Source organism: Petaurus breviceps, unplaced genomic scaffold, assembly GCF_028583685.1.
Source record: "Petaurus breviceps papuanus isolate PSGF00001 unplaced genomic scaffold, PetGlider_PUasm1.0 99, whole genome shotgun sequence".
In the NCBI taxonomy this organism is placed as follows: domain Eukaryota; kingdom Metazoa; phylum Chordata; class Mammalia; order Diprotodontia; family Petauridae; genus Petaurus; species Petaurus breviceps.
In genome coordinates, this window is record NW_027187465.1 from 15167023 (window position 1) to 15193805 (window position 26783).

At 41.9% G+C, this 26783-nt stretch overlaps 1 protein-coding gene across 1 annotated transcript in view; it reads left to right on the top strand.

Annotated features, from left to right (window-relative positions):
• The window catches only part of NOS1 (nitric oxide synthase 1), a 143133-nt gene that overhangs the window by 70376 nt on the left and 45974 nt on the right, over positions 1 to 26783 (top strand). Inside the window, exons 4-13 of the mRNA XM_069081409.1 lie at positions 7607 to 7735; positions 10721 to 10866; positions 11858 to 12020; positions 12861 to 12952; positions 16910 to 17051; positions 17305 to 17444; positions 20047 to 20221; positions 24419 to 24520; positions 25830 to 26024; positions 26389 to 26474. Coding sequence (XP_068937510.1) covers positions 7607 to 7735; positions 10721 to 10866; positions 11858 to 12020; positions 12861 to 12952; positions 16910 to 17051; positions 17305 to 17444; positions 20047 to 20221; positions 24419 to 24520; positions 25830 to 26024; positions 26389 to 26474 — 1370 coding nt within the window. The remainder of the gene's footprint in view (positions 1 to 7606; positions 7736 to 10720; positions 10867 to 11857; positions 12021 to 12860; positions 12953 to 16909; positions 17052 to 17304; positions 17445 to 20046; positions 20222 to 24418; positions 24521 to 25829; positions 26025 to 26388; positions 26475 to 26783) is intronic.

Consider the following 26783-nt stretch of genomic DNA (forward strand, 5'->3'; position numbering starts at 1 on the left):
TAGATAGATAGATAGATAGATAGATAGATAGATAGATAGATAGATAGATAGATAGATAGATAGATAGATAGATGATAGATGGATGGATAGATGGATAGAGAGATACATAAATAGACAGATAGATAAGAGGGATAGATGGATGAATGGAGAGAAAGGGAAATGGATATACTAATTATGAGTGGATAAATCACATTAATATACACTTTAAGGTTTGCAAAACATAAACATTTTCTTTGAGTCACCTCAAAATTATAATACTGGCTTGTTCCTCACAGGGACTCTGCCAGACCTGTCAGTTCCAAGGTCTTGCATTTTTGTCTCTCTTGAACCTGGCACAATACTTCGCACATAGTAGAAATAGCATAAATGCTAGTTGGGTTTGATCAGAATGGGTGACCATGTTTGAATTGCCCCAGGCCTTTTAAATCTCCCAGAGTTCCATTCCTGCTTTTCAAAGTCAGACATATCACTTGGAGAGATCCCATCCACTCAGCCATTGACAGCTACCCATTGAGCCCCAGAGACAATACCACTGTCCACCTGAAAGGCTTCTATTGTTTCTACTTTGGATGCAAATCCAGAAAGATTCGGTCTGGTGGGGCACCTGGCCCACTCCAGTCTGATATTCAAATAATACTTTCACAAGTGTCCCTAATCTGCCCTCTTATAGGGGCACCTCTGCCAGGCACCCCCTCGTCATGGCGCCCATGTGGGCTTCTGATTGCTATATTAATCTCTCCATTTGTCCCACTCCTGAGTCATTTAATATCACTGCTGCCTAATTAAAACATCAAAGCCCTAAGTACAACAGCCCTGCCAGAGGCCCCGTTAATGTCTGGTTTCGAGTATGCAACCCCATGAAACTGAGGGCTGATGGGTGGAGACCATTCTTCCTGTGGTCGCCAATTACTCGCCTCTTTAATGATCACCCCATACACATCTGGAACTTCAACAGATGGCCTCTTTTATTAGGCTTGCTATCTCTCTAACTGAAAGAGTGCCCACCCCTTCGCTTCATGGCAAACGATGGCTCCCTGATGCCCACCCACAGGGCCCCACCCAACACAAGTGCCTCCTGCCATGCTCATCCACCCAGGGCTGACTGTCTTCTCTATAGATCTCCCCAGAATGCCAAGTGCCCTGGAGCATGGAAGGATAGCTCCCCTGAACTACATCTTCCTATTTGGTGGTGCTGGTGGACCATCTGAGCCTAGAGCTTCTCTAAACAAGACCCCTGAGATTTATAGTCAGAAGATATGTGTTAAACCATAGTTCTACCATTTTGCAAGGTGGACTTAAGGCCCTTCACGTAACTGTGACTCAGTTTCCTCTCTTGTAAAACCAGAAGTTGGACTAATATCCCTTCCAATTAGTTAACCAATCAACAAATATTTATTAGGTGTTATATGATAAACACCATTTAATGCTAGAGATGTAGAGTAAAAGCAAAAACAGTCCCTGCCCTCAAGGAGTTTACATTCTAATGGGAGAGATTATAATGTATATATGTGTGTATGTATGTATGTATGTGTATGTGTGCATGTATATTGTGTACATACATATACATTGCTATATGTGTATGTATGCATGCGTGTATATACACATATGTGTGTATATATGGATATCTTCCAACTCTAAATCTCTGATCTTATAATCTTCAAATAAAGGCAGGGTGAGCATTTGGTGAGAGTTCTTTCTCAGACATGAGTTAGACTAGGTGGTCTTTTGGGTCTCTTCCATTTCTGAAATTCTGATTCTGTGTTTCTTATTTAATAAGAAATGGAAAGGAAAGGAAAGGAAAGAAGCATGATTAAGTGCCTACTGTGTTCCAGACACTGTGCTAAGCATGTTTACAAATATTACCTCATGAAGGATGGAGAGCTGCCTCAAAATCTAGGAGATCTGGGATCAAGTGACAGTCTAACCAGAAGATGAAAAAACTACCCAATCTAACATATCCAACAAGGGATTATTATTCTGTAATATATCTACTTGATGTTATATATTAAATATATGTAATTTATATATATTTATTATAGATATATAATAATAAATAATATATCTACTTGAAGACCTTCAATGGCATCATCCTCTGAAGCAGCCCATTCCACTCTATACATGACAGCTCTTCAGATACTCAGAGGCATCGCTCATGTTCCCTCTGAGTCTTCTCCAGTTTCTTCAACCAATATTCATGAGATATAGATTCAAGGTCTCCCACCATCCTGGATCCCCTCCTCTGTATACTCTCCTATTTATCAATGTACTTCTTGAACTATGGCACTTGGACTGAAACATAGTCCTCCAGATGAGGTCTGATGAGAATCGACTGCAATGGGACTCTTACTTCCTGTAGAAGCCCAATGTAAGCCCAAGATGATGTTAGCTTTCCTGGATGCCATACTGACATTTTGACTCAACACAGCTGACTCGTTGAGCTTGCAGTTCACTGAAATCCCTAGATCTTTTTCAGAACTGTTGCCTAATCATACCTCCCTCATTTTGGTGCTTATGAAGTTGTCAAAGTAATACTTCATGTTATTCCCTATTGAACTTCATCTTAGTTTCAATCTAATGCTCAACCTGCCAAGCTCCCAATTCTATCATCCACTGTGTTAGCTGTCTCTCCCAAATTCACATCATCTGCAAATATGATAAACATACCATTTATGCCTTTACCCAAGTGACTGATAAAAGTCTTAAATAGCCCAGGACCAATTGGGACATTTCTCTGGAGACCTCCTACCATGTTGACTTTGAACCATTAACAATTAACTGAGTTTGTCTACCCAATCTTTTCTAAATCTATCTCATTGTATTAACTTCTTCTTCACATATCTCCATCCACAAAAATGGCATTAGATACTTTGTCAAAAGCTTTACTAAAATCTAGATAACCTATATCCACAGAATTGCTTTATCTATTAGTTCAGTGATCCTGTTAAAAAAGGAAATGAGGTAAATAAGGTATGATCTAACATTCTTCATAGAGCCAATAATTAGTTTCCCTTTCTAGATATTCACTAACCATCTCTTTAATGGACTTTGCTAGAATTTCTCCAGGATTCAAATACCAGTTCCTTGGCATATAGACTGTTCTCTTTCTTTTTTGAAAATTAGGATAACATTTACTGTTCTCCAATCTTTTTTTAACCATCATTTATTAAGAGCCTACCTTATGCTAGGTGCTATGCTAAAGTGCTTTACAAATAATATCTCATGGTACTCTCCCTCTTTTTCCATAGTCTTTCACTTCTCATTGACAATGGCTCAGCAATTATATCTTCAAGTGCTTTCGATACCCAAGAATGAAATTCATCAGATCCAGACTACTTGAGTTCATCAACAGCAGCTAACTCATCTTTTACTCTTTGTTTATTTATCTTGGCTACCAACTCCCTTTAGTCATTTTTGTTCTGTCCTTCAAAAGCAAGGGCCATTCTCCTTGGCAGTGAACACAGTTGCAAAATAACAATCAAGTATCTCTCCTTTCTCTCTGTTGTTCATTGTGATCATTCCATCTGTGCCAATTCAAGGTCCTATTTCTCCTCGGATACTCTGTTTTCTCCCAATATAGCTTTAAAAAAAACCTTTTTATCCTTAGCTTTTTTCACCTCCATCAGCTCCCCTTGAAATTTAGCCTTCCTGACGGCTTTTTTTTTGCCTTTTGGAGGGCAATTGGGGTTAAGTAACTTGCCCAAGGTTACATGGCTCGTTGTGTGTGGGTGGGTGTTAAGTGTCTGAGACCCGGACCGAACTCGGGTCCTCCTGACTCTGGGGCTGGCGCTTTACTCACTGCGCCACCTAGCCACCCCCATCCTGACACTGTTTTTGAGTGACTGTCTCATGTTTTTTTATCTATCCTCAATTACTTGACCCAGTTTCCAAATTTATGGAAATTTAAAACCTAAGTTGGTTAGAGAGTTTCCTATGCATCCATATCAGTCTCTTAAGACAATACCTAAGTCCTGCCTTTGAAATACATTGACTTTGGGCAAGTCATTTAACTCTAAGGACCCTAGTCAGTGGCTTACAAGTTACAGAGCATGTGCTAAAGGAATTTCTTCACTGAAAGTTCTTTATATCAATGAAATTATAGATCCAGTTCCCCAAAAAAATTTCTCCCAGTGCCTCAAACAGTGCTCTAAACACAGTAGGCACTTAACTTGTGTTGTTTAGTTAATAAATTAGCTATATTTCTTTTAAAAATATTTTATTGATATGTTTTAATTTTACATCACCATCATTTCCAAATACACTTACTTCCTCCATCAGATAGCCATACCTTTTAGCAATATTTTTAAAAGAGGAGAAGAAAAATGTAATTCCTCAAAACTAACCAGTACATATGCAATGTTCTATATTTGTAGTCCCTTACCTCTTTAAATAATGGGGGAAAGTGCATTTTTTCATTTCTTCTTCATGGCCCAGCTTGGTCATTATATTTACCCAGCATTCAATTTAAGGATCTTTGTTGTGTTTCTTCTTTCCATATAAATTGTTGAATTAATTGTGTCTATTGTTTTCCTGACCCTGCTTACTTCACTTTGCATCAGTCCATATAAGTCTTCCAATATAAGTCTGAATTCCTCATCTTCATCTTTATTCCCCATGGTGCAACAATATTCCATTTCATTCAGGTAACACAACTAATTTAGTAATTCTCCTGTTGGCGGGCATCTGTTTTGCTTCTGCAAAAAAAAAAAAGAGTGAGTTCCATTTGTTATTCAGACTGGTCTCTTCCCCAGTTATCTGTCTGAATTGTGGCTTCTAACTTATAGAAGGGAACCCAGAGATTCAATAATCGTATAGCCCAGGAGAGTCCCCTAGAAAACTGACCTCTGGTTAAGAAAAAAATTAAGATATAGGAAAGCAAGCAACACCAGCTTGCTTGACACACTGCAAGTAATCCCAGAAGGTGGTCTTCATTCAAAGAGGATAATAATGATGTCACTTCCTTTCTCAACAGCTTCCAGGGGCTCCCCAATGTCTACTGAATAAAGCATTAACTCTTTAGCTTGATATTCAAGTTAAATGTCTTGCATCCCCTACTAGAATGGGATGTCTTTAAAAGTAGGGGCTGTTGGGGTGGCTTGGTGGTGCAGGGAGTAAAGCATCAGCCTTGGAGTCAGGAGGACCTGAGTTCAAATCCGGCCTCAGACACTTAACACAAAAACTAGCTGTGTGATCTTGGGCAAGCCACTTAACCCCAATTGTCCTCCAAAAGGCAAAAAAAGAAAAAAAAAGTAGGGGTTGTTTTGCTTTTAGTATTTGTATTTCCAATGCTCAGTACAATGTGCTTATGAAATCCTTTTTCATTCATTCATTTAAGACCCTCCTACACAATGTGGTTCTAAGCACTTTTAAAAATTTTCTTCCCTTCACACACTCCCCAGCTAAACATTATTTCCTTTTGCCTGATCCATCCATGCCTAGAAGAGATCCCACCACCACCACCACCCCACCCTTGACTTGATCTCTTCCACTTGACCTCCTACTTTTTCTTCGTCTGAGATCCCAGATGAGGATCCTCCTCCTCTCTGGGCTTTCCCTAACTCCACTGAGCTAGCTATGAATATACCCTCATCTTTCTCAAGTCATTGAGTTGTAAGCTCTTTGTGTACATAAGAATACACCCTTTCCCCATCCATGCTAGACTGTAAACTCCTTGAGGGCAGGGACTATGTTATTTTATTTTCACTTTGGTACCCCCAGCCCCCAATTGTTTCCCCAATATTTGCTGAATTGTTCGTAGGAAATTAGATTTAGAGTTGGAAGGGTCATCTAGCCTGGGCCCCTTTATTTATAGGGGAGAAAAAAGTCCCATAGTTCCTCAGTGATTTATCCAAGGTATTGGGATGAGGAGTAATGAGACAAGCTTCTGTCCAGGAAAAAGAAACTCATAGATTTAAAGCTGATCCGGGCCCTAAAGGTCATTGAGTCAAAACCCACCATTTTACCAAAGAACTTCAAAAAATGAAGGTGGTGTCCATGTTCACATGACCGATAAATGTCAGTGCTAAATAATGGAACCAAACTATAGGATCATATATTTAATTTGGGTTTCTTTTCCATTTGATTTTAAGGTCATGTATTTAGAACTGGAAGAAACTTTCCCCAAACTATAACTTAACCTTTTTTTTTTGCTTTTTGGAGGGCAATTGGGGTTAAGTAACTTGCCCAAGGTCACACGACTAGTTTGTGTGTGTGTGTGTGTGTGTGTGTGTGTGTGTGTTAAGTGTCTGAGGCCGGATCTGAACTCAGGTCCTCCTGGCTCCAGGAGCAGCACTCTACTCACTGCACCACCTAGCCACCCCTATACCTTAACCTTTTGATCCCCATCACATTCAATTAGACAAATGTTTAATCAATTCCCCAGTAGGTATAAGGCATGATGATATAAAGGCACTTGGTATAAAGAATTTAATGAAACATGGTTCCTGCCTTCAAGGATCCTATGGTCTAATAGAAGAAATGAAGTCTTGGCTGCAAATAACTATAATTAAAGACAAATGATAAAGGCTGTGAGAATCATGCTCTCCTTGTTGATGTTTGGGGAGACTGGTTTATCTGTTCCTTATGGGCCTAACAGATCAGGATCTCAAAAGGGAAGAAGTCATAAAAATGATCTAGTGCAGAGATTCTTAACTCAGGGTCCACAAACTTGGGGTTTTTAATAGATATATAGATATATTTTAACAACTTGGGCTTTTAAATATTTAATAACTATATTTCAATACAATTATTTCCTTTGTGATTTTGTTTTATGAATTGTGAAATAACATTCAGAGAGCTAGAACATAGGCTTCAGGAGGTCTAAGGAGCCCATGACACATCAAAAAAGGGGAAGAGTCCAGTTCAATTTTCCCATTTTACAAAGATAGAATCTGATTCCCAGAGAAATGAAGTGACTTGCCCAAGGTAATACACATGGTAAATAGTAGAGTTGGAATTGGAACCCAGGTCTTCAAATCCAATGTTCTCTCTACTAGAAGGCTAGAAATACTAGAACCATGGAGTGAGAACTGGAAGAGACATTGAAGGTCATCCTGTCCCAGGCTGAAGCCAAAGACATTAAGGGTCTTGTACAATATCATAGAATCATAGGTCTAGTGCTGGAAGAAACCTCAAAGTCTGTCGAGTCCAACACTTTCATTTTTCAGTTGGGGAAACTGAGGTCCAAGGAAGTTAAGTGAGTTGCCAAAGATCATACAGTCAAGATTTAATCCAAGTCCCTTAACCCCAGACCAAATGTTCTTTCCATTACTCTATTCCAGAAAAATATCATTGTTGTTCAGTCATTCCATATTTTCTATGATCCTATTTGGGGTTTTCTTGACAAATATAATGGAGTGGTTTGCCATTTCCTTCTCCAACTCATTTTACCAATGAGGAAACTGAGGCAAACAGAGGTAAGTGACTTGCCCAGGGTCACACAGCTAGTGTCTGAGGCCAGATTGGAACTCAGGGAGGTGAGTCTTCCTGACTCTGGGCTTTGTACTCTATCTACTGCACCATCCAGCTGCCCCACATTCCAGAAAAATAATTTCCCTTAATTGTCCCTGGGTTCTACTCTCTGATGTTCCATCTTTGTTCTTTTTTCTAGCCCCCAACCTCGGGAAGGCAGTCGCCTACCAAGAATGGCAGTCCTACCAAATGTCCTCGATTTCTCAAAGTCAAGAACTGGGAAACAGATGTGGTCCTCAATGACACGCTCCACCTCAAGAGCACGTTGGTAAGCACCCCCACACACACGTAAGATTTCTGCCTAGGGATCTCTTCCACTTTGTAACAAGCCTTAAACCCACTGGTGAGTTGGAGGAGAGGGTGTCTACACCAAGCCAGTGAAGAATGGCAGAATGAGAGGATGAGAATAGTTTGTTCCAGGGGCCATGAAGGTGGCTGAAGTAGGTGCTGTGGAGCTTTGATAAGGCATCAAAGACCCCGGGTCATCCTCTGCATCCCAGGCCATTGTCACTCATCCTGACTTTTGTCCTGCCACTGGACTATGATGGCGCTGGAGAGATAGTGAGGCTGGTGACATTCTACCTCACTTAAATCCAATTCACGTACAAGTCAAAACATCACCCCATGATTCAAAAATGAAGGATGAACAATGCCATCTTCCTTGTTCAGTCCATTATCACCTTACACCAGGGCTGTTTTCCAACCTGTCTCCTAACTGATGTCCCTACTTCTTCTCTCTCCCTCCAACCCTTTCTGCTAGACTAACCTTCCTACATTATTACCATCATCACCACCACCATAATTATCATCATCATCATCATCATCACCACCACCATAGCTAGCATTTATATAGTGCTTTAATTATTTGCAAAGAACTTTACAAATGTTATCTCATTTGATCCTCAAAACCACCCTTGGAGATAATTCTAATTAAGAATCTTCCCTATTGCCTATGGACTCTTTTCTACCAATCTCTTTTATCTTTCACTCAACTCCTTCCATTGTCTAACTCAGACTACATCCAGACCACAGTGCTCAGTCCTGGGTACCATGTTTTAGGAAAGATGCTATTGAGTGAATTCATAAAATCTCAGTATGTTTGAACCAGATAGGACCTAAGGGATAACCTGGACTTACCTCTTCATTTTACAAAAGTGAAAACTGAGGCCAACTGAAGGGAGATTATTTGCCCAGCATCACACAGGTAATTAGTGGCAGGGCCTCCATGAGAATTCATCTCCCTTCGCTTCACAGTCCTGGGTATAAAATGTTCAGTAACCATGGCCCTATTCCATGGAGATAGTAATTGAGTAAGTTATTCTTAGAAAGTAAGGGCCTCCCTTCCTGCCCCTCCGGCTAAGCTAAATGAACTATGTAAGAGCCCCCAATATGCCAGTTAGTGATGCCTGAGAGAATTCATTCCCCTCCCTAGGGACAAAATCTCCTTATAGAAACACTCTTAGAGCAAGAAATGTCAGAGATGTCTAGTCCAAACAATACCTAAAAATCCATCCTCAATAAGTGGTCATCCAGCCTTTGAGGGAAGAATTTCATTAAAGGGAAACCTTCTGCCTCCCCCATTCCAACTGTATCCCAGTACAGAGTTAAGAGACAGTCCAGTCAGATTTTGGCCAGTTCTGATGATTAAGAAGCTTTTTTTTGACATGAGCCTTGCTTTTGCATAGCTCCTTCCCTCCCTCGTGCCTGGTTTTGCCTGCTGGGTCTAATAAATGTAATCCTTCTTCTACACAGCAGACCTTCATATGTTCCAGGATGGCTAGAGAGTCCCCATTCAATCTTCCTAATCCAGGCTGAATATCCCCAATTCAGAGGATCATAAATCAAGAGCTAAAAAATAGACATTGTAAGCCATCTATTTTAACAAATGAAGAAACTGAGACCTGGAATGATGCATGACTTGTCCAAGGTCACCCAGTAGTATATGTGACAGGGCCAAGATTTGAACCTAGGTATTGTGACTCCAAAGCCAGGCTCTTTCCTCTGTACCAGGTGCCTCCCATTATCATGTGGTATAAACTGGAGAGCCTTCACCTTCACCTTGGTTATTCTCCTCCCAAACTCTCCAGCTTCTCCATGTTGTTTCTCAAATGTGGTGCCCAGAATGTTACCGAGTACCACCTCCAAGCAGCATCAGGGTGGCACAGTACCAAAAACTCAAGAGAGTGCAGCAAGGGGAACGGAATTCTCTTACAGACTTTGCCCCTAACTAGCTGTGTGATGCTGGGCAAATAGCTTCCCCTCGTGGGCCTCGGTTTCCACTTTTGTAAAATGAAGAGGTCGGATCAGATGATCACTTAGGTCCTGCCAGACTAGACACATCATGACCAGGGCAGAGTCCAAAGACAATATCCCTTCCTTGTTCCTGGATGACATGCCTCTCCTCAGAATGTCTCCTTGTCTCCTTATGGGATGACCATGGTAGAATGAAAAGAGCATTGGATTTGGAGTCAAAGAACTCGGATTCTAATCTAGGCTTTGCAGATTACTCCCTATGTGACCTTTGGCAAATCTTAACCTTCCTGGGACTCCGTTCCCTTTGTAAAATGATCTATAAAATGATGCAATTGGATCAGATGGCCCCTGAGGTTTGTTCTGTTTCTGAATCTATGCTCTGCTGATCCTAATGGGAACAAGTGTGTATTTGTGTAGCGCATTGCAGTTTGCAAAGCCCTTCTTTCTGTGAAGCAGGTTGGGCAAACATTCTTGTTCTTGTTATGCAGATGAGGCAGCTGAGGCTCAACCTTACCCACCATGAATGTTAGACTGGTAAATTTCAGAGTCAGGATTCAAACTCAGGCCCCTGAATCCAAGACTAAGGTTTGGTTTTTTTCTTCCCACCATCTTTGACAAGTTTGTGAGGCTGGCTGATGCTGCTAAAATCTGGCTTATCAACCAGGGAGTCAAACAGATGCCTTTGTGACCATCAGGGCCCTCAGTTTGTCCATAGGCAGTCAAGAAGACCACAAGTTCTTATTAAGTATTTAATTTGTGCAAAACACAAGACTAAGCATTGAGGAAAGGAAAGGAAAGGAAAGGAAAGGAGAGGAGAGGAGAGGAGAGGAGAGGAGAGGGGAGGGGAGGGGAGGAGAGGAGAGGAGGGGAGAGGAGAGAGGTAGAGTCCCTGTCCTCAAGGAGCTTACATTCTAATGGGTAAATACAAGACACACAAAAGCACTTATCATCCGTATTCCACTGGCCAAATCCTCACCCTGTTTCTCTCCATTCCCTTTAGAACACAGCTTGCACTGGGCAAATCTGCATGGGTTCCATCATGTTTCCCTCCCAACATATACGGAAGCCTGAGGATATTCGGACAAAAGAGCAACTCTTTCCCTTGGCCAAAGAGTTCATAGATCAATACTACTCATCTATAAAGAGGCAAGTGGAAGTTGCACGTTATCTGGTAGGCTTAACACAATGTTCTGGGATGTGGTCTTATACCCTGGCTTGATGGTTAAGCCCCATGAGGGCAGGGACCTTACATACGGATGTCGTCTTCCCCAGTACAGGGCTTTTCTTTTATTAAATGGTTGTTGAATAAATGAAAGAAAGAAAAAAATACATGGGGATCCCAGAGTTCTCTCAGGTAGAATCGGGACCTTCTACCTATTCGACATGTTTCTTCAATGTCTCGTCACGATGTATAGGTGACTCCCAGTTCTAAAAGCTATGCCAGTGAGACAGAAGTTCTGTCAAGTCCTTCTGAAGGCCTAGGGATGAACTGTATATTGAGGATCTGGGGCCCAGAAAAGCTGGTCTGAGAACCTACCTAATCCCCAAGTGGATCACGTAGTGAGGAATTTTTCAATGACCACAGTTCCGAAAGACTAAAATATAGAGGGCTTGCAATCTGAGTTGGGATGGGGGGAAAGGGGTAATATTTACACCAATAAAATTTTTTGGAATGGACCTGAAATCTTACCAAGGGAGGGAACTCCTGGTATGAAAACTTCCTCTATCAATAGCACTCAGAACCCACTCTACAACTTATGGTCTTAGGACTGTTGCCTGGGGCACCTCAGGTTAAGTGATTTGCCCAGAATGACACACACCATATATACTGGAGGCAGGACTTAAACCAGGACTTCCCAACTCTGAGACCAGATGTCTACCCACTGTAACACACTGCTTCTCCAACAAACCCATTCAAATTACAGATCCTTAAAGTACTGACAAAAGGGGGAGGTGGGTTGGGGTGAATAATCAGTTGCTAACCAATGTGAGACCCTCAATATCTCTGATTTTGTAACCAGTCAAACTGAGGCCTGCACATAGAGTGTGTGCATCTCTAGATGACACATGTGAACCCAACTGCTAATAGTTCCTATCAGTGACTTCCCCATCTCCTCCATCTGTCTTTCCCACTCAGATTTGGCTCCAAAGCCCACACGGACAGACTGGAAGAAGTGAACAAGGAGATAGAAACCACCAGCACCTACCAGCTGAAGGACACAGAGCTGATTTACGGAGCTAAACATGCCTGGAGAAATGCTTCTCGCTGTGTGGGCAGGATCCAGTGGTCCAAGCTGCAGGTGAGGGCCAAGCCTGTCTGTCTGTCTCTCTCTCCATCTCTCTCTGTCTCTCTGTATGTCTGTCTCTGTCTTCTCTCTCTCTTTCTCTTCTCTATCTCTCTTACTCATTCCTTCCCTCCTCTCTCTCTCTTCCTTCTCTCTCTTCCCTCTTTTATCCCTCCCCTCTTTCTCTTTTGTTTCTCTGTCCCTCTTCTACATCTCCTCTCTTTCTCTGTCTTTCTTCCTTCTTCTCCCCCTCTTTTTTATGTCTTTCCTTTCTGTGCCTTTTCTCTCTCTCTCTCTCTCTTTAATATTTATAAAGTTCTTTGCAAACTTTAATGCTCTATATAAATGTTGATTATCATTACTATGGTGGTGTAATTAGTAGTAGTACTGCTCTCAACAAGTCATTTAATCTCTCTGGGCCTTGGTTTCCTCATCTTTAAAGGAGAAAGTTAATCTCTGAAAGTTAATGCTTACAGAATTCATTTCATTGGCTCTATGGGTCAAGTTCCCTCTCTATAGACCAGTTCATCTTTGAAGCATGTGGATTATTTTTCATTTATTATACTGTTCAAATCTAAGTTTATGCGATTTTCCAGGGCAATATTCTAGTTTCAAACAATCTCTAGTCACATAAAGTTAGATTTTAACAGTATAATAAATGATAAATAATAATCCACAGTCCTTTTTCACTGCTCAGTCCTGTGGCCCTATGTTGATGTTTAAAATGCATACTAACTAAAATAATCATTAAAGGGGGAAAAAGGTAAAAAAAATAAAATAAAATAAAAGGGCAGGTCTGGGCTGAAGGAATTGAGGGGAGAGGGAGAAAGACATCTTACAATGCTTTTCTTTCAGGTGTTTGATGCACGAGACTGCACCACAGCCCACGGGATGTTCAATTACATCTGTAATCACGTCAAGTATGCCACAAACAAAGGAAACCTCAGGTGAGCTCAGAGGGGATGCTGAGTTAGAAAGACATAATATGTTTTGTTGTGTAATGGAAGGAAAACGGGTCCAGGAATCTCAGTTTGAGCTTTCCCCCTACCTCTGGTGAATTGGTGTTAGCTTAAGTTAATCTCTCTGAATCTCAGTTTTCTCATCTGTAAAATGGGAATAATAATGCTGGTCCTCTGTCATGTACAAGGTTATTGGGAGGAAACTGCTTTGTAAACCTCAAAGCATTACACAAACATGAGTTGCTATTAAAAAGTTAAATGCCTCTCTATTTAGATGTCCCAAAGGCATCAAATCATCATCTGGACTTGCCTGAGATTACAGAAACATCTGATTAGAGAATCTTGGCTTGGACTAAGTGGCTTCATGGCTTCCTTAATTCTATTCAGATCTAGGACTCTGCCAGCCACCCAGCTGTCTGGATGAATCCTTTTGATGGCAGGGTACTATTGTATAGAGTTATCAAGGGTTTGATACAGTTGCTAGGGACTGACCCTGCTCCACACAATATCATGGGACAGCGCAGTGACTCAATTTTCTAGGAGGTCCTCTTTGTACAGTACCTTAGAAGCCCTCTTGTCCAACCCCTGCAATTTCTTCATCTATAAAATATCCACCTCAAATTCTGGCTTGGATGCTGGGGCTCAGGTCTTAATTGCCAGTGCTTCTAGCTGCGCCCTGCATCCCACTTCTTGCCACCCCCACAAGACTCCTGTGCTTTTCTCAAAACTCAATTAGTGTACACACTAGGTGATGTTACCATACTGCTGAGCTAATTCAGCCTCCTGGGAAGGTTAGTCCAAAGACTTTCCTCCAGGAGTGAAGCTCTTTTAGCCTCAAGAATTGTGAAATCATGGAATCCCATCCACAGGGACTTTCCTTCCTGTAAAATTTACTTAGATTAAATCAAGGGTTTTCAACCTGGGGTACATGAATGTATTTTTTCATTCAATTTTTATATGAACTGATACAAAGTACAGAGAACATCTTTTGAAACAGTTTTGATGATTGTTTTTCTTTCATTTTTTGTGACAATCAGGGCTAAGTGACTTGTCCTGGGTCACACAACTAGTAAGTATGTGAGGCTGAATTTGAATTCAAGTCCTCCTGACTCCAAGACTGGTTCTATCCACTTCACCATCAACCTGCCCCTTAATGGTATTTCAATATAACTAGTTTTCTTTATAATCCTGTGTGTTTGATTTTGTGCATTTAAAAACATGATTGTGAGAAGGGGGCACAGAAAAGATTAAGAACCCCTCACCCTTTCTAACTTTAAATCCTACCATTCTAAGATGACCCATTTTACAGATAATAAAACTTTCCAGAGAAAGGAAATGACAGAAGATTACAAGTCATACTGAGGAGTGCATGTCTTGATAATAAGAGCCAGGATTTAGATAGCACTTTAAGGTTTACAAAGAGGTGTTCAAATATTATCTCATTTGTTCCTTCTAAACAACCCTGGGAAGTGGGTGTTATTATTATTCCCTTCTTATATGTGATGCATCTGAGACAGAAGACAAGTGACTTGCCCAGGACCACACAGCTAGTAAGTGTCTGAGGTCAGATGTGAACTCAGAGTCTCCCCTATCTCAAATCCAAGGCTCTAACCACTGCACAACTCAGCTACCACTCCCCAGAAAGGATAGTAGAGATGCAAATGATAATAACCCTGTATTTATGCCTCTGTTAGAAAGGTGTGTTTCTTCTGTGTTCTGCCCATGATGACCACATAATTTTATGAAGTCCATTACACATGGAGGCTCAGGTCCCTGAAGCAAAGTTACCAATTTGTTGATCAGGAAGGGATGGGCTTCCAACAGACTGGGAGCATACTGAACTTAGAGAGGAGACCGTTTGGGTGGGAATACTGGCCAGGTAGCACTGAGGCTACCCACTCAGACCTTGCTTGGTATCTGCCACAGCTGGTGAGAATTACCTCATAAGACCAGGGAAAGAAGTAATGGTATCAGATCAGGGACACCCAGGGCTGCTCTCTATAAGCCCTCAAGCTTCAAATTGAACTGTCAGCTTTCCACGGAATAGCCTGCGTATAGGTTTCCTTGAATCTGTCTCTTCCAGGAGACAAGACAACATTCATCCCTTGACTGAGCCCATTCAAAGGAAGAAGATCTGAATTCTAATCCAGTAGGAACCTGCTATTTACGTTTCCATATTTAACTCTCACTTCCATAGAATCATAAGATTTCCAAAGCACTTTCCCCACAACAATCCTGTGAGTTAGGGAGGGCCAGGATCATTCTTTCCATCTGGCAGATGGGGGAACTGAGGTTCAGCGAAGTCGTGAGTCGCCCACGGTCACACAATTAGTGTCAGAGCTGAAATATCCTGAGATCATAGATTTAGAACTGAGAAGGCTCTTCATGGTCACAGATTGACAGAATTTCAAAATTAGACAAGATCTCTTGTTGTTGAGTCATTTCAGTTCTGACTGACTTTTCATAATCCCATTTAAGGTTTTCTTGGCAAAGATACAGGACTGGTTTGCCATTTTTTTTCTCCAGTCCACTTTACAGATGAGGAAACTGAGGCAAACAGGGCTAAGTGACTTGCCCAGGGTCACACAGCTAGTAAGTGTCTGAGGTTGGATTTGAACTCACACAGATGAGTCTTCCTGACTCCAGGGCTGGGGCTCTGTATACTATGGTGCCAACCCATACACTAAAGGAATCCAGACTAGATATCTTAGGGGCTAGAGTACGATGCCATGTGATCCTTGGGCATGCTTAAGCTCTTGATGCCCCCATGAAACTTGTCAATAAACTCCCCTATTTCTGTAACACTTTTAAGTTTGTAAAATGCCACTATCTTTTTTGATCCTCAGATAATCCTGCTTTTAGCTTAACTTTCTAAAACAAATTGCAAAAAAAAAGTGCTGACTTCCACTGGTGGAGGGAGTTTCCTCCCCTGGGAATTCCTCATCCTAGAGTAATCACAGGCTCAACCCCTTTCCCTATAATACAGGGCACAGCGCTAGGCAATTCAATAAGCATTTATTAATGTAAGAACTATGCTTATTCCCCATTTTACATATGAGGAAACTGAAGATGAAACAAGTGACATTTCCAGAGTTACACAGCTAATAAGTATCAGAAGCTGGATTTGAATTCAGGTCTTCCTGCCTGAAAATCTGGCACTCTATGTACTATGCCAAGAGAAAGATAGACAGACAGACAGACAGATAGATAGATAGATAGATAGATAGATAGATAGATAGATAGATAGATAGATAGATAGATAGATAGGAGACAGGAGAGAGAGAGAAATAGGAGAGAGAGAGAGAGAGAGAGAGAGACTTAATAGCTTGATTTTACACCAAACTTTAAGGGTCATATTGTACTTTCATGATGATAGCACTGTGTTAGGCTGATAGTACAAAATATTCTTGCCCACATTTTACAGATGAGGAAACAGAATCAGAGAGGTGAAGAAGTATGTCAGAGTCGCACAGCTCAGAATAGGGATTCAAACCTAGATCTCTTTGCCTCCAAGCCCGGTGTCCTTCTTAATGAAGCTCTATAAGATTCTTTAATTTTTTTAAGTGACTGGCCAAGGCCACAGTGCCTTCAAGTGCTGACAGCTTGGTCTTGGGTAGTTCAAGGGGAGCACCATGACACAGCTAGCCCAGTAGCCCTGCTAAGCACTGATCTAGAATTCATTGGCCCCCATTATAGGGCAGGTGAATTATAGGATCATAGTTTAAAGCTGGAAGGCACTTCAGAAATGACTTTGTACAACCCTTTCTTTTTTCAGATGAGGAAACTGAGGCCCAGAGAAGGGAAAGGATTTGTCCAGGGTCACACAGTTACTAAGTGGCAGAGCTAGAATGACTTTACACCTGTTGGCCAGGCTGCATCTCCCAAAGCTGGATCCTTGAGTACAACCCCGTCCTCACCTCTGGCATCCTCTCCCCTGCTTTTCAGGTCTGCCATCACCATATTTCCCCAGCGGACAGATGGAAAGCATGACTTCAGAGTCTGGAACTCACAGCTCATCAGATATGCAGGGTATAAGCAACCTGATGGCAGCGTCCTAGGAGACCCCGCCAACGTGGAGTTCACAGATGTGAGTACCATCTGAACTCCCACCTATCCAGGAATGGAGGTGGGCAGGCACATAGCAACCTCATCTATTCTCCCTATTTTTGTCTGGTTTGGATCGTAGAAGCGTAACGTCTTCAGAACCAAGGATCCCCAGGAGTGAGGGGCTACCAAGGTTCTGCCATTTGCCCTCTCCCCTCCCCTCCTCCTTCCTGGTTCGTGATGCCCAGGAGGCAGGTGGCACAGCTGAGTAACCCAAGCCCGACCTTTTGTTACAGATCTGCATTCAGCAAGGCTGGAAGCCTCCAAGAGGGCGTTTCGATGTCCTGCCACTCCTGCTCCAGGCCAATGGCAATGATCCTGAGCTCTTCCAGATCCCTCCAGAGCTGGTTTTGGAAGTGCCCATCAGACATCCCAAGTGAGCTGGGCCCAGGGAGAGGGGCAGCATTTGAAAATACCCTATCTGCCAACAGAGAGAGAGAGAGAGTACCTTTACCCAGCTAGCCCTCTAGTTCCCACCTCCAAGCCTCCTGATCCCTTCTCATGGATAGGCTGAAGGATTCCAGGGCAGTGTCTTCAGTCACCAGTATCAGAAAAGGGTGGAGTTTACCCCCAGAGGGTAATAATGCTAACACAGAATACATTCCATGCTTACCTTATTGGAGTCTGTCAACAACTCTAGGAAATAGGGATTTCAAGTATTATTATCCCTGTTTGACAGATAAGGAAACTGAGACCCAGAGACATTAACACTTGGTCTAAATCAAGCCAACAAGTATTCACTGTATGGCATGAGGACAACTTTTTCCTTAATTTTACCATACCTGTGCCCACACCCTGTGCTTTTAGCACCTTGGGGGTTTTTCCAATCTCACTCCTGAATAAATACTAATAAAAAAAATGGAGGTATCTATCCTCTTGTTGGGGATATATATAATAGGCAGACAGATAGACATAAATGATAGCAACAGAGATAGATGGATGGATGGATGGATGGATGGATGGATAGATAGATAGATAGATAGATAGATAGATAGATAGATAGATAGATAGATAGATAGATAGATAAATGGATGGATGGATGGATAGATAGATAGATAGATAGATAGATAGATAGATAGATAGATAGATAGATAGATAGATAGATAGATAGATAGATAGATAGATGGATGGATGGATGGATGGATGGATGGATGGATGGATGGATGGATGGATGGATGGATGGATGGATGGATGGATGGATGGATAGAACTCTATTATCTCAGTTAAGAGCATGGAGATAGCAGAAAAGAGCTCAGACATCTCCTCAAGATCTCATGAAGGGAGAGACTCTGAGATGTTACTTCATGGAGGGGAAATAGAGACCACCGAACGTGCCAAAGCTGCTTTCCAGAGTCCTGGCGAAGCTGCAGTAAGAGGAAGGAGCAGAGTAGGAACTGACCAGAATGTAGCTCACACCTCTAATTTCCATTTCAGTCAACTTACAAAGTCAGCAGCACCAAATATGCAGGGAAATATGGTATGCTGTAATCTATAGGAAGACCATCAAGGAATGAAAGCATATCCTCCTCAATTGATACACAACCTGGAACAAAGCCTCAGGTCCCCCACCCTAGTTATAACTCTTGGGATTCAAATGTACTGTAGAATAACACTTGAGTTCTTTAATACACTCATCGATGAGGGTCCAGCAGGGGAGATTGCAGTCCATCTTATGTGACTCTGTCTTTGAATTCCCTCAAATTCTCCACAGGGGTGTCTGCCCAATGGGCTGGAAGCCTTCCTTGAAATCTCAACATCACATTAGCTTCCTTTCAGCACTTGGGCTTTCCACATTTGCTCTCCCTGCATTCAACTCAATTAACAAATATTTCAGGGCAGCTAGGAGGCACAGTGAGTAAAGCGCCGGCCCCGGAGTCAGGAGGACCTGAGTTCGGTTCCAGCCTCAGACACTTAACACCCACACAAAAAAACTAGCCGTGTAACCTTCAGCAAGTTACTTAACCCCAACTGCCCTCCAAAAAAAAGGCAAATATTTCTTATGCCTTTATTATATACAAAACACTTATTAGATTCTGAGTATACAAAATTAAAAGTCCCTATCCTCCATGAGCTTACATTTTAGTGGGGAGTGAAATATGGACAGTAATATATATGTGTGTATATTATATATATATATATATATATGCAGAGAGAGAGAGAGAGAGAGAGAGAGAACATAAGTGAGTTAATAGAGAGAGAGACCAGGAAGGGTTTTCTGTAGAAGGCTACCCTCAAACCATACTTTGAAGGGAATTTGTGATTCTAAGGGGCAAAGGTGAGGTCCATGAGTAGACCATTTTCTTTCCTGGTTCTGTCACATGCAACTCATCACTGTTAATGTGCCGCAGACTATTTACTCTTACTATCCATTTCTACATTAGCCTTGAGGTAACCTGTAATATAAGAACTATGGGAACTATGTGACCCTGATTAAGTCGCTTGAACTGTTTGCCTCAGTTTCCTCATCTGTAAAATGAGTATAATAATTTCTCCTTCTTCCCAGGGTTTTTGTGAGGATCAAATGAAATAATTGTAAAGCACTTATCATGGTACCTAGCACATAGTAAGTGCCTTATAAATATTAGCTATTTTCTTCTTCTTATTATTATTATTATTAGAACCACATAAGACATCATGCAGTTGGGCACTAAATTATGTGAAAAGACCATAAGTACTGCAGGAATTAAAAGAGACAGCGTTCACTGAGGATTAGTGGATTCATGAAAGGCTTGTAATTGAACTTATAGAATTCAAGGAAGATGATAAAAATATCCAGAGCCGCTGAAAATGATACCTACTGGCTTATCATCCTAAAAATACGCCCAGTTGGTAGAGCTTTTACACCTCATCCCAAGCTGAACTAAACTTTGAGTTTTCCCTCAGAGAGGTTCATACTTCACATAGAGGGCAGGTGGCAGCTGACATCTCGTGCGATGGGCACTTTGGCTCAATTGGCTCCTCTGTGTTGCCATCCCCAGGTTCACATGGTTCAAGGAGCTGGGGCTGAAGTGGTATGGTCTGCCGGCCGTATCCAGCATGCTCCTGGAGATCGGAGGCCTCGAGTTCAGTGCTTGCCCATTCAGCGGCTGGTACATGGGTACTGAGATTGGCGTCCGTGATTACTGCGACAACTCGCGATATAACATTCTCGAGGTAACATCTCCAGGTGGGGATGAGAAGGGTGGGGAGTGAAGTCACCAGGATGTATCATCATACAAAGGATTCTGGGAGTTTAAAAACTGAAGCTGAGACTACTTATGGAGCAGTCTCTGGAGTCCCTGGAGATTTGGAAGAGCCCCAGGAACCCCCCAAAATGATTTCCTTAAAGCACCAGAAAGGACACCTCTTGGGGAGCCTTCATCCCTAGAATGTATGAGAATGACGCAAGAATTTGTTCCTCTTTCCATCTCCCTTCTGAAAAGTAGAAGAGCTTGCTGCTGGTTTCTCTGCTACTGGCTTTTCTCAACAGTGGGTCTGATTCCCTCCCTGGGAGACCCATCTGTTGGTTAGGGCAAAAGGAGAATTACATCTTCAAGGCGAGCTTTGGTAGATGCATGAGGGATTGATCTGTTTCTATCTTCAAAAGCTGTTCTTCTCCAAAGCCTACTATTGTTAGCCATGTTTCACAAGAGGAAACAGACGAACAGAGAGACTGATCACACAGCAAATATGAGGCAAAACCAGAAGGGAAATGCACAACTTGAGGTTGTTTGTGTTGCTAAATGTCTGCTGGTGTCATTCCATAGAAACAGTCAGTTCAACACGAATTTTATTAAGTTCCTACTATACATAAGCCCATCAGTCAGTTACCACTTAAGTGCCTAATATATTCCAAGCAGTCTAATAAGGGCTGGGGATACAAAAAAAAAGGGCTCTCAAGGAGCTCACAATTTATTGGAGGAAACAGCAAGCTAATATGTTCAGCTTATTTCCTACAGGAATAGGAACTAAATAGGAAAATATTTATATAGAGAGAAATAGGAAAATAAATAGGACATAATTAATAGAGAGAAGGTACTAGAATTAAAAGGAGTTGGGAAAGGCTTCCTACAAAAGGTAGGATTCTTGTTGGGACTGGAACAAAGCCAGGGAAGCCTGTGACTGGAGTTAAGGAGGGAGAGCATTCCAGAAATAAGGAAGAGCCAGAGAAAATGCCTGGAGACAAAAAATGGCTTGTTTATGGAATAGTTAGGAGGCCAGTGTCACTAGATCAAAGAGGACATGTCAGCGAGCAAGGTTCAAGAAGACTGGAAAGGCTGGACGGGACCAGGTTATAAAGGACTTTCAAAACCAAATGGAGAGTTTTGTATTTGATCCTAAAGGTAATACAGAGCCATTGGAGTTTATTGAGTAGAGAAGTGACATGGATGGACCTGTACTTTTGGAAAATCATTTTGGTGGTCGAATGGAAGGTAGACCACAGAGGCAGCATGTCATAATAAATAGGGAACCAGTCTCAGTAAGACCTAGGTTCCAGTCCCATTTCTGACTCATCCTGGCTGCATTACTCTGGGCAAGTCACTTTACCTCCCAATGCGCCAGACAACTCTCAGGGTGTAAGTTACAGAGCAGTTGCCAATCTGCATTGGCAGAGGGAGTTGGTGCTGCAGATGAAATCACAGATCCAGACTCCCCCCAAAAAGTGTAAGATATTATGTTAAACACTGAAGATACAAAGACAAAAGTGATAAGTCCCTCCCCTCAAAGAATGCACATTTTCCTGGAAGGACATAGCAGGATATAGTGACAAGAATGTTGGCCAAGTACCACTATAACACAGGATGGGTACCACTATACCAAGCATAGTGGCTGAACACCTGAATTCAGATCCTGGCTCTGCCATGAAGTACTCATGTGACTTTGGCCAAGTCATTTAACTTCCTAGTGCCTCTGTTTTCTCATCTGTAAAATAATTGGGTTAGAATAGATGGCTGCTAGGGTCCCTTTCATCTCTAAAGAGATGCACTCAGATACTACGTATGCAAAATAAGACATTACAAGATAATTTTAGGAGAGAAAAGACCACTGAAGACCAGGTGGGATCAGGGAAGTCTTTAAATCAGAGGAGGCATCTGGGCAGTGCCCTAATGGAAGCTAATGGGGCAGGGAACAGGCAGGAGCCAGGGATGCTCTGGCAGAGTCCATGCAGCAGGAAGGGAATCCCTGAGTAGATCTCAAGCACAAATCAATGGGTGGGTTTGTGTGCCTGATGGAGTGTGGGGGCTGGTCAGGAAGGGATGCCAAGTGAGAGTGGTTTTTTCTTTTTAATTTTATTTTTTCCAATTAACAAGCATTCATTTTTTCTCCCTCTCACTTCTCCCACCCTACTCAACAATAAAAAGAAAATAATAATTAGCATTTATGTAACACTTTAACATTTGCAAAGAACTTTACAAATATCTGTAAAACATTTACAAATATCATTTGACCCTCACAACAACCCTTGGAAGTAAATGCTATTATTGTCCTTATTTTACCCATGAGAAAACTAAGGCAGACAAGTTAAATGACTTGCCCAAGGTCAAAACAACCCTGGGAGTTAGGTACTATTATTATCTTGGTTTTACAGATGGGGAAACTGAGGCAAACAGAATTGACATGACTTGCCCAGGGTCATGCACAACTAGTAAGTGTCCAGGACTGGACTCCTGGCTCCAGGTTCAGCTCTCCAGCCATTGTGCCAACCTCATTGCTTCATAACAAATATACATAATCCAGCAAAGCAAACTCCCACATGGGCCATGCCCAAGATACACATGTCACTCTGCCCCCTGCATCCTTAGACCCTCTCTGCAGGAGGTGGTTGGCATGCTTTACCTTCAGTCTTCTGGAATCATGGTTAATTATTTCATCGATCAGTGTTTAAGTCTTTTTTTTTAATTAAACTTTATTTCAACTAACAGAAATTTATTTTTCTCTCCTTTCCATCCCATTGAGCAAAACCAAAACAAGTATGCATAGTCAACCAAACCAAATTCCCACATCAGCTGTGTCCAAAAAGTCGTGTGTCCATCTGCATGGTCCATCCATCCTCTCTGCCATGAGACAGGTAGCCTGCTTCACCTTTGGTCCTCTGGAGTCATGGCAGACCAGTGCATTGATTGGAGTTCCTAAGTCTTTCAAAGTCATTTTTCTTTATTCTGTTGTTATGGTGTAATTCATCTTCCTGGTGCTGCTCTCTTCACTAAATAAAGTGGTAAACGTTCGTTAAGTTTCTCTACTATTGTTACCTTGTTAGGCTTCTTGCTTTCTCCGGCTTTGGGTCATGCTGCAATCTTTCTACCTCCAATAGATAATTCCTCTTTGGGGATTTGCTTGTTTGGTTGGTTTGGGGTATTTTGAGAGTTAGTAGGGATTGGAGTAAATGTCTAGTCCACCATCTTTTTGGTCAAACAACCTGGAACCAAGCTGTCTTCCTTGCCTTAGTAGGATAGAATGGATTGGCAAACTCGCTTTATCCAAAATCCTCTTTACATTCTTGTTGCAAACTATAAACGTTTGGTAACTTAAGCGAGACCCTATGCTTTGATTATAACTATCATTAGAAAAAACATGGAAAGACTTGCATGAAATAATGAAAAGCGAAATGAGCAGAACCAAGAAAAGGCTGTATACAGTAACAGCAATATTGTTCAAAGAATAATTGTGAACAACCAAGTTATTCTGAGTATTATAAGTACTCAAATCAATTTCAAAGAACCTATGAAGAAAGCTGCTATCCACCTCCAGAGAAAGAACTGACAAATAGAAGTATGCACAGTACAGTTTTACACATATTTATAAATCCATGTCAAATAGTGGCCTTCTCTAGGGGTGGGGTGGGGAGGGAGGGAGACAGGAACTTAAAATGGAACAGAAAATAAGTTAAATTAAATTTTTTTTGATGTATTGACTGAGTTTGAGAGGCATATCATTCATACTCTGGAAATTCAAAGACATTTCTTTCTAGGAGAGGAACTAATTGAACCAATGTGATTCTTTCCATCTTCTCCTTTAGCCTGATGCCCAAAGAAGGAGCCATCTAAGACTATAGAACATACAGAACCCTTAGAAGTCCCTTCCTCATTCCACAGATGAGAAAATGGTGACACAGAAATGAAAGCCCAGAGAGATTCATGGATTCCAAATTGTAAAGGACCTTAGAGGCAATCTTGCCCAAAGCCCTCATTTTCTAGATGAGAAAACTTCACTAGGGAGTAGACAGATGATGTAATTATAATAAACTTCACAGGTAATAAGTGGCTGAGCTAGGATATGAACCAAGGACCTCTGACACCAAATTCATTGTATTTCCCCCATTATGTCCTTTCCTCAGTCAGCCATTGAAAGTACATTTCTATCTTCTTCCAGGAAGTGGCCAAAAAGATGAATTTGGACATGAGGAAAACTTCCTCCCTATGGAAGGACCAAGCCCTGGTGGAAATCAATATTGCTGTGCTCTACAGTTTCCAGGTAACCAAGTGGTTGAGATCACATAGATCTGGAATCTGGGTTTAGAACTTGAGTCCTTCAGTGACACAAAGGCCCAGACCCTGTTGTGGCTTTTGTAACAATAATGTCAATGGACCATTGTCAATAGTTTGTGGTTTGTTCCTCCCTTTCCCCGATATAGGATGAGGACTATCAGCCCTCGTATGGTACTTTTTACTCTCTCTTGCTAACAGTTTGAGGACCAGCCTGGTGTAGTTGATAGGGTCAGCTAAAAGGCATTTGTGCCAGGCATTGTGACAAGTTTTGGGCATGTGAAGACAAAAATTAAGCAGTCCCTGTCTTCCAATAAACTTGCACCCTATTTAGAGAAGACAATATAGACACTATATGTACAAAATGACTATGAGGTAGTTTAGGGAGGGAGAGATCTGGCCTTAGGTGGGTTTATGAAAAGCTTCATGTAAAAAGTGATTCTTGAGTTGAGTCTTTTTTAAAGAAATTGGGGTTAAGTGACTTGCCCATTAGTAAATGTCAAGTATCTGAGACTAGATTTGAACTCATATCCACCTGACTCCAGGACCATTGACTTGTCTTAAAGGAAAGTGGGGCTTCTAAGAAATTCCTTCAAACTTACAGATTCTAGGATTCTGAAAATAAATCTAGTTTATTTCAAGTAAAGGAAAATTATTGAGTGGCATAAATCATGGACCCAGATCAACCAACCCTACTGTTTTCTAAGGGTAAGAGAGACTAGAATAGCCATGGTCCAAAAAAGAAGTCCACAAAATGAAGCTGGGGAAAAGTTTGTTTTTTCAGTACTGAAAATCATAGGTGTCAGCTCTTCCCTGCTTTTGGGAAAGATTTCAACGCATTATGGTATTATAGAGGCAGCTAGATGGTGCAGTGGATAAAGCACTGATCCTGGAGTCAGGAAGACCTGAGTTCAAATCTGACCTCAGACACTTACTAGTTGTGTGACCCTGGGCAAGTCACTTGACCTCTATTCGCCTCAATCTACTGGAGAAGGAAATGGCAAATCACTCCAGTGTCTTTGCCAAGAAAATTACATGAACAGTATGGTCCATGGGGTCATGAAGAATTGGACACAACTGAACAACATGGTATTGTAATTGGTATCCCTACCTCAGAGTCAGAAAGGCCTGCTACTTGAATAGCTCTGTGAACCTCAGGAAGTCACTCAATTTTTCTCAGTATCTTCATCTGTAAAATGAGGGGGTTGGACTTCATAGGGCCCTTCCAGCTCCATTTCTATGATCCTGGGATGATCCCTAGATCTAGTCACATGTCACCTCCCCTCTTCCTCCCACAGAGTGACAAAGTGACAATTGTTGACCACCATTCGGCCACCGAGTCCTTCATCAAGCACATGGAGAATGAGTACCGCTGCCGAGGGGGATGCCCAGCTGACTGGGTCTGGATCGTTCCACCCATGTCTGGCAGCATCACACCAGTCTTCCACCAGGAAATGCTCAATTATCGACTCACGCCTTCCTTCGAGTACCAGGTCCTGCCCCCTGCCTCTGTTGTGTTGTTATTTGTCCTTCATTCTCGAAGAGAACCCTGACCTCAGGGAGGTGATGCCATGACATGCCCATGAACTGGGTTTAAGCGAGGCAGGGCTGTACAAAGTCACCAACCTCACTTTCTCCTCCAGTCATCTGGGTCCAGTGGCCAGATATAGATCAGGATGACTGGAGATGGCCCAGGATATGAGGTGACCCCATTCCTACCCTCATCCCCATCTCATCCCCAATTTTCAGTGCCTCCCAACTCTTGACTTGGAATTCATTTAGACAGGGTCAACTCAGTAATAGGCAGCAGTGGCTTCCATTACTTCCTTTCTACTGACTATCTCCCTCTTTTTCCAGCCGGATCCATGGAACACCCATGTCTGGAAAGGTACTAATGGGACCCCAACAAAAAGGAGAGCCATTGGCTTCAAGAAGTTGGCAGAGTAAGTAGCAAGTGTTTATGAAGCTGCAGATATATGAATCCCTTGGAAAAGATATTGGACCTAAGGAATCTTGCAACTGGGTCTGCTGTTTGATATAGCAGTTGATATAGTTGTTGACCCCCAACCCACTGCCAACTCACTATGTTATTCCCTCACTTCAGCTGGATGCCCTATATCCCCCAGTGCTATGCCAAGCCACCATCTTTCTCTATCTACTCACAAAGGAGAATGAGCTCATATATTTAGAGTTGAGATGGATGGATGGATGGATGGATGGATGGATGGATGGATGGATGGATGGATGGATGG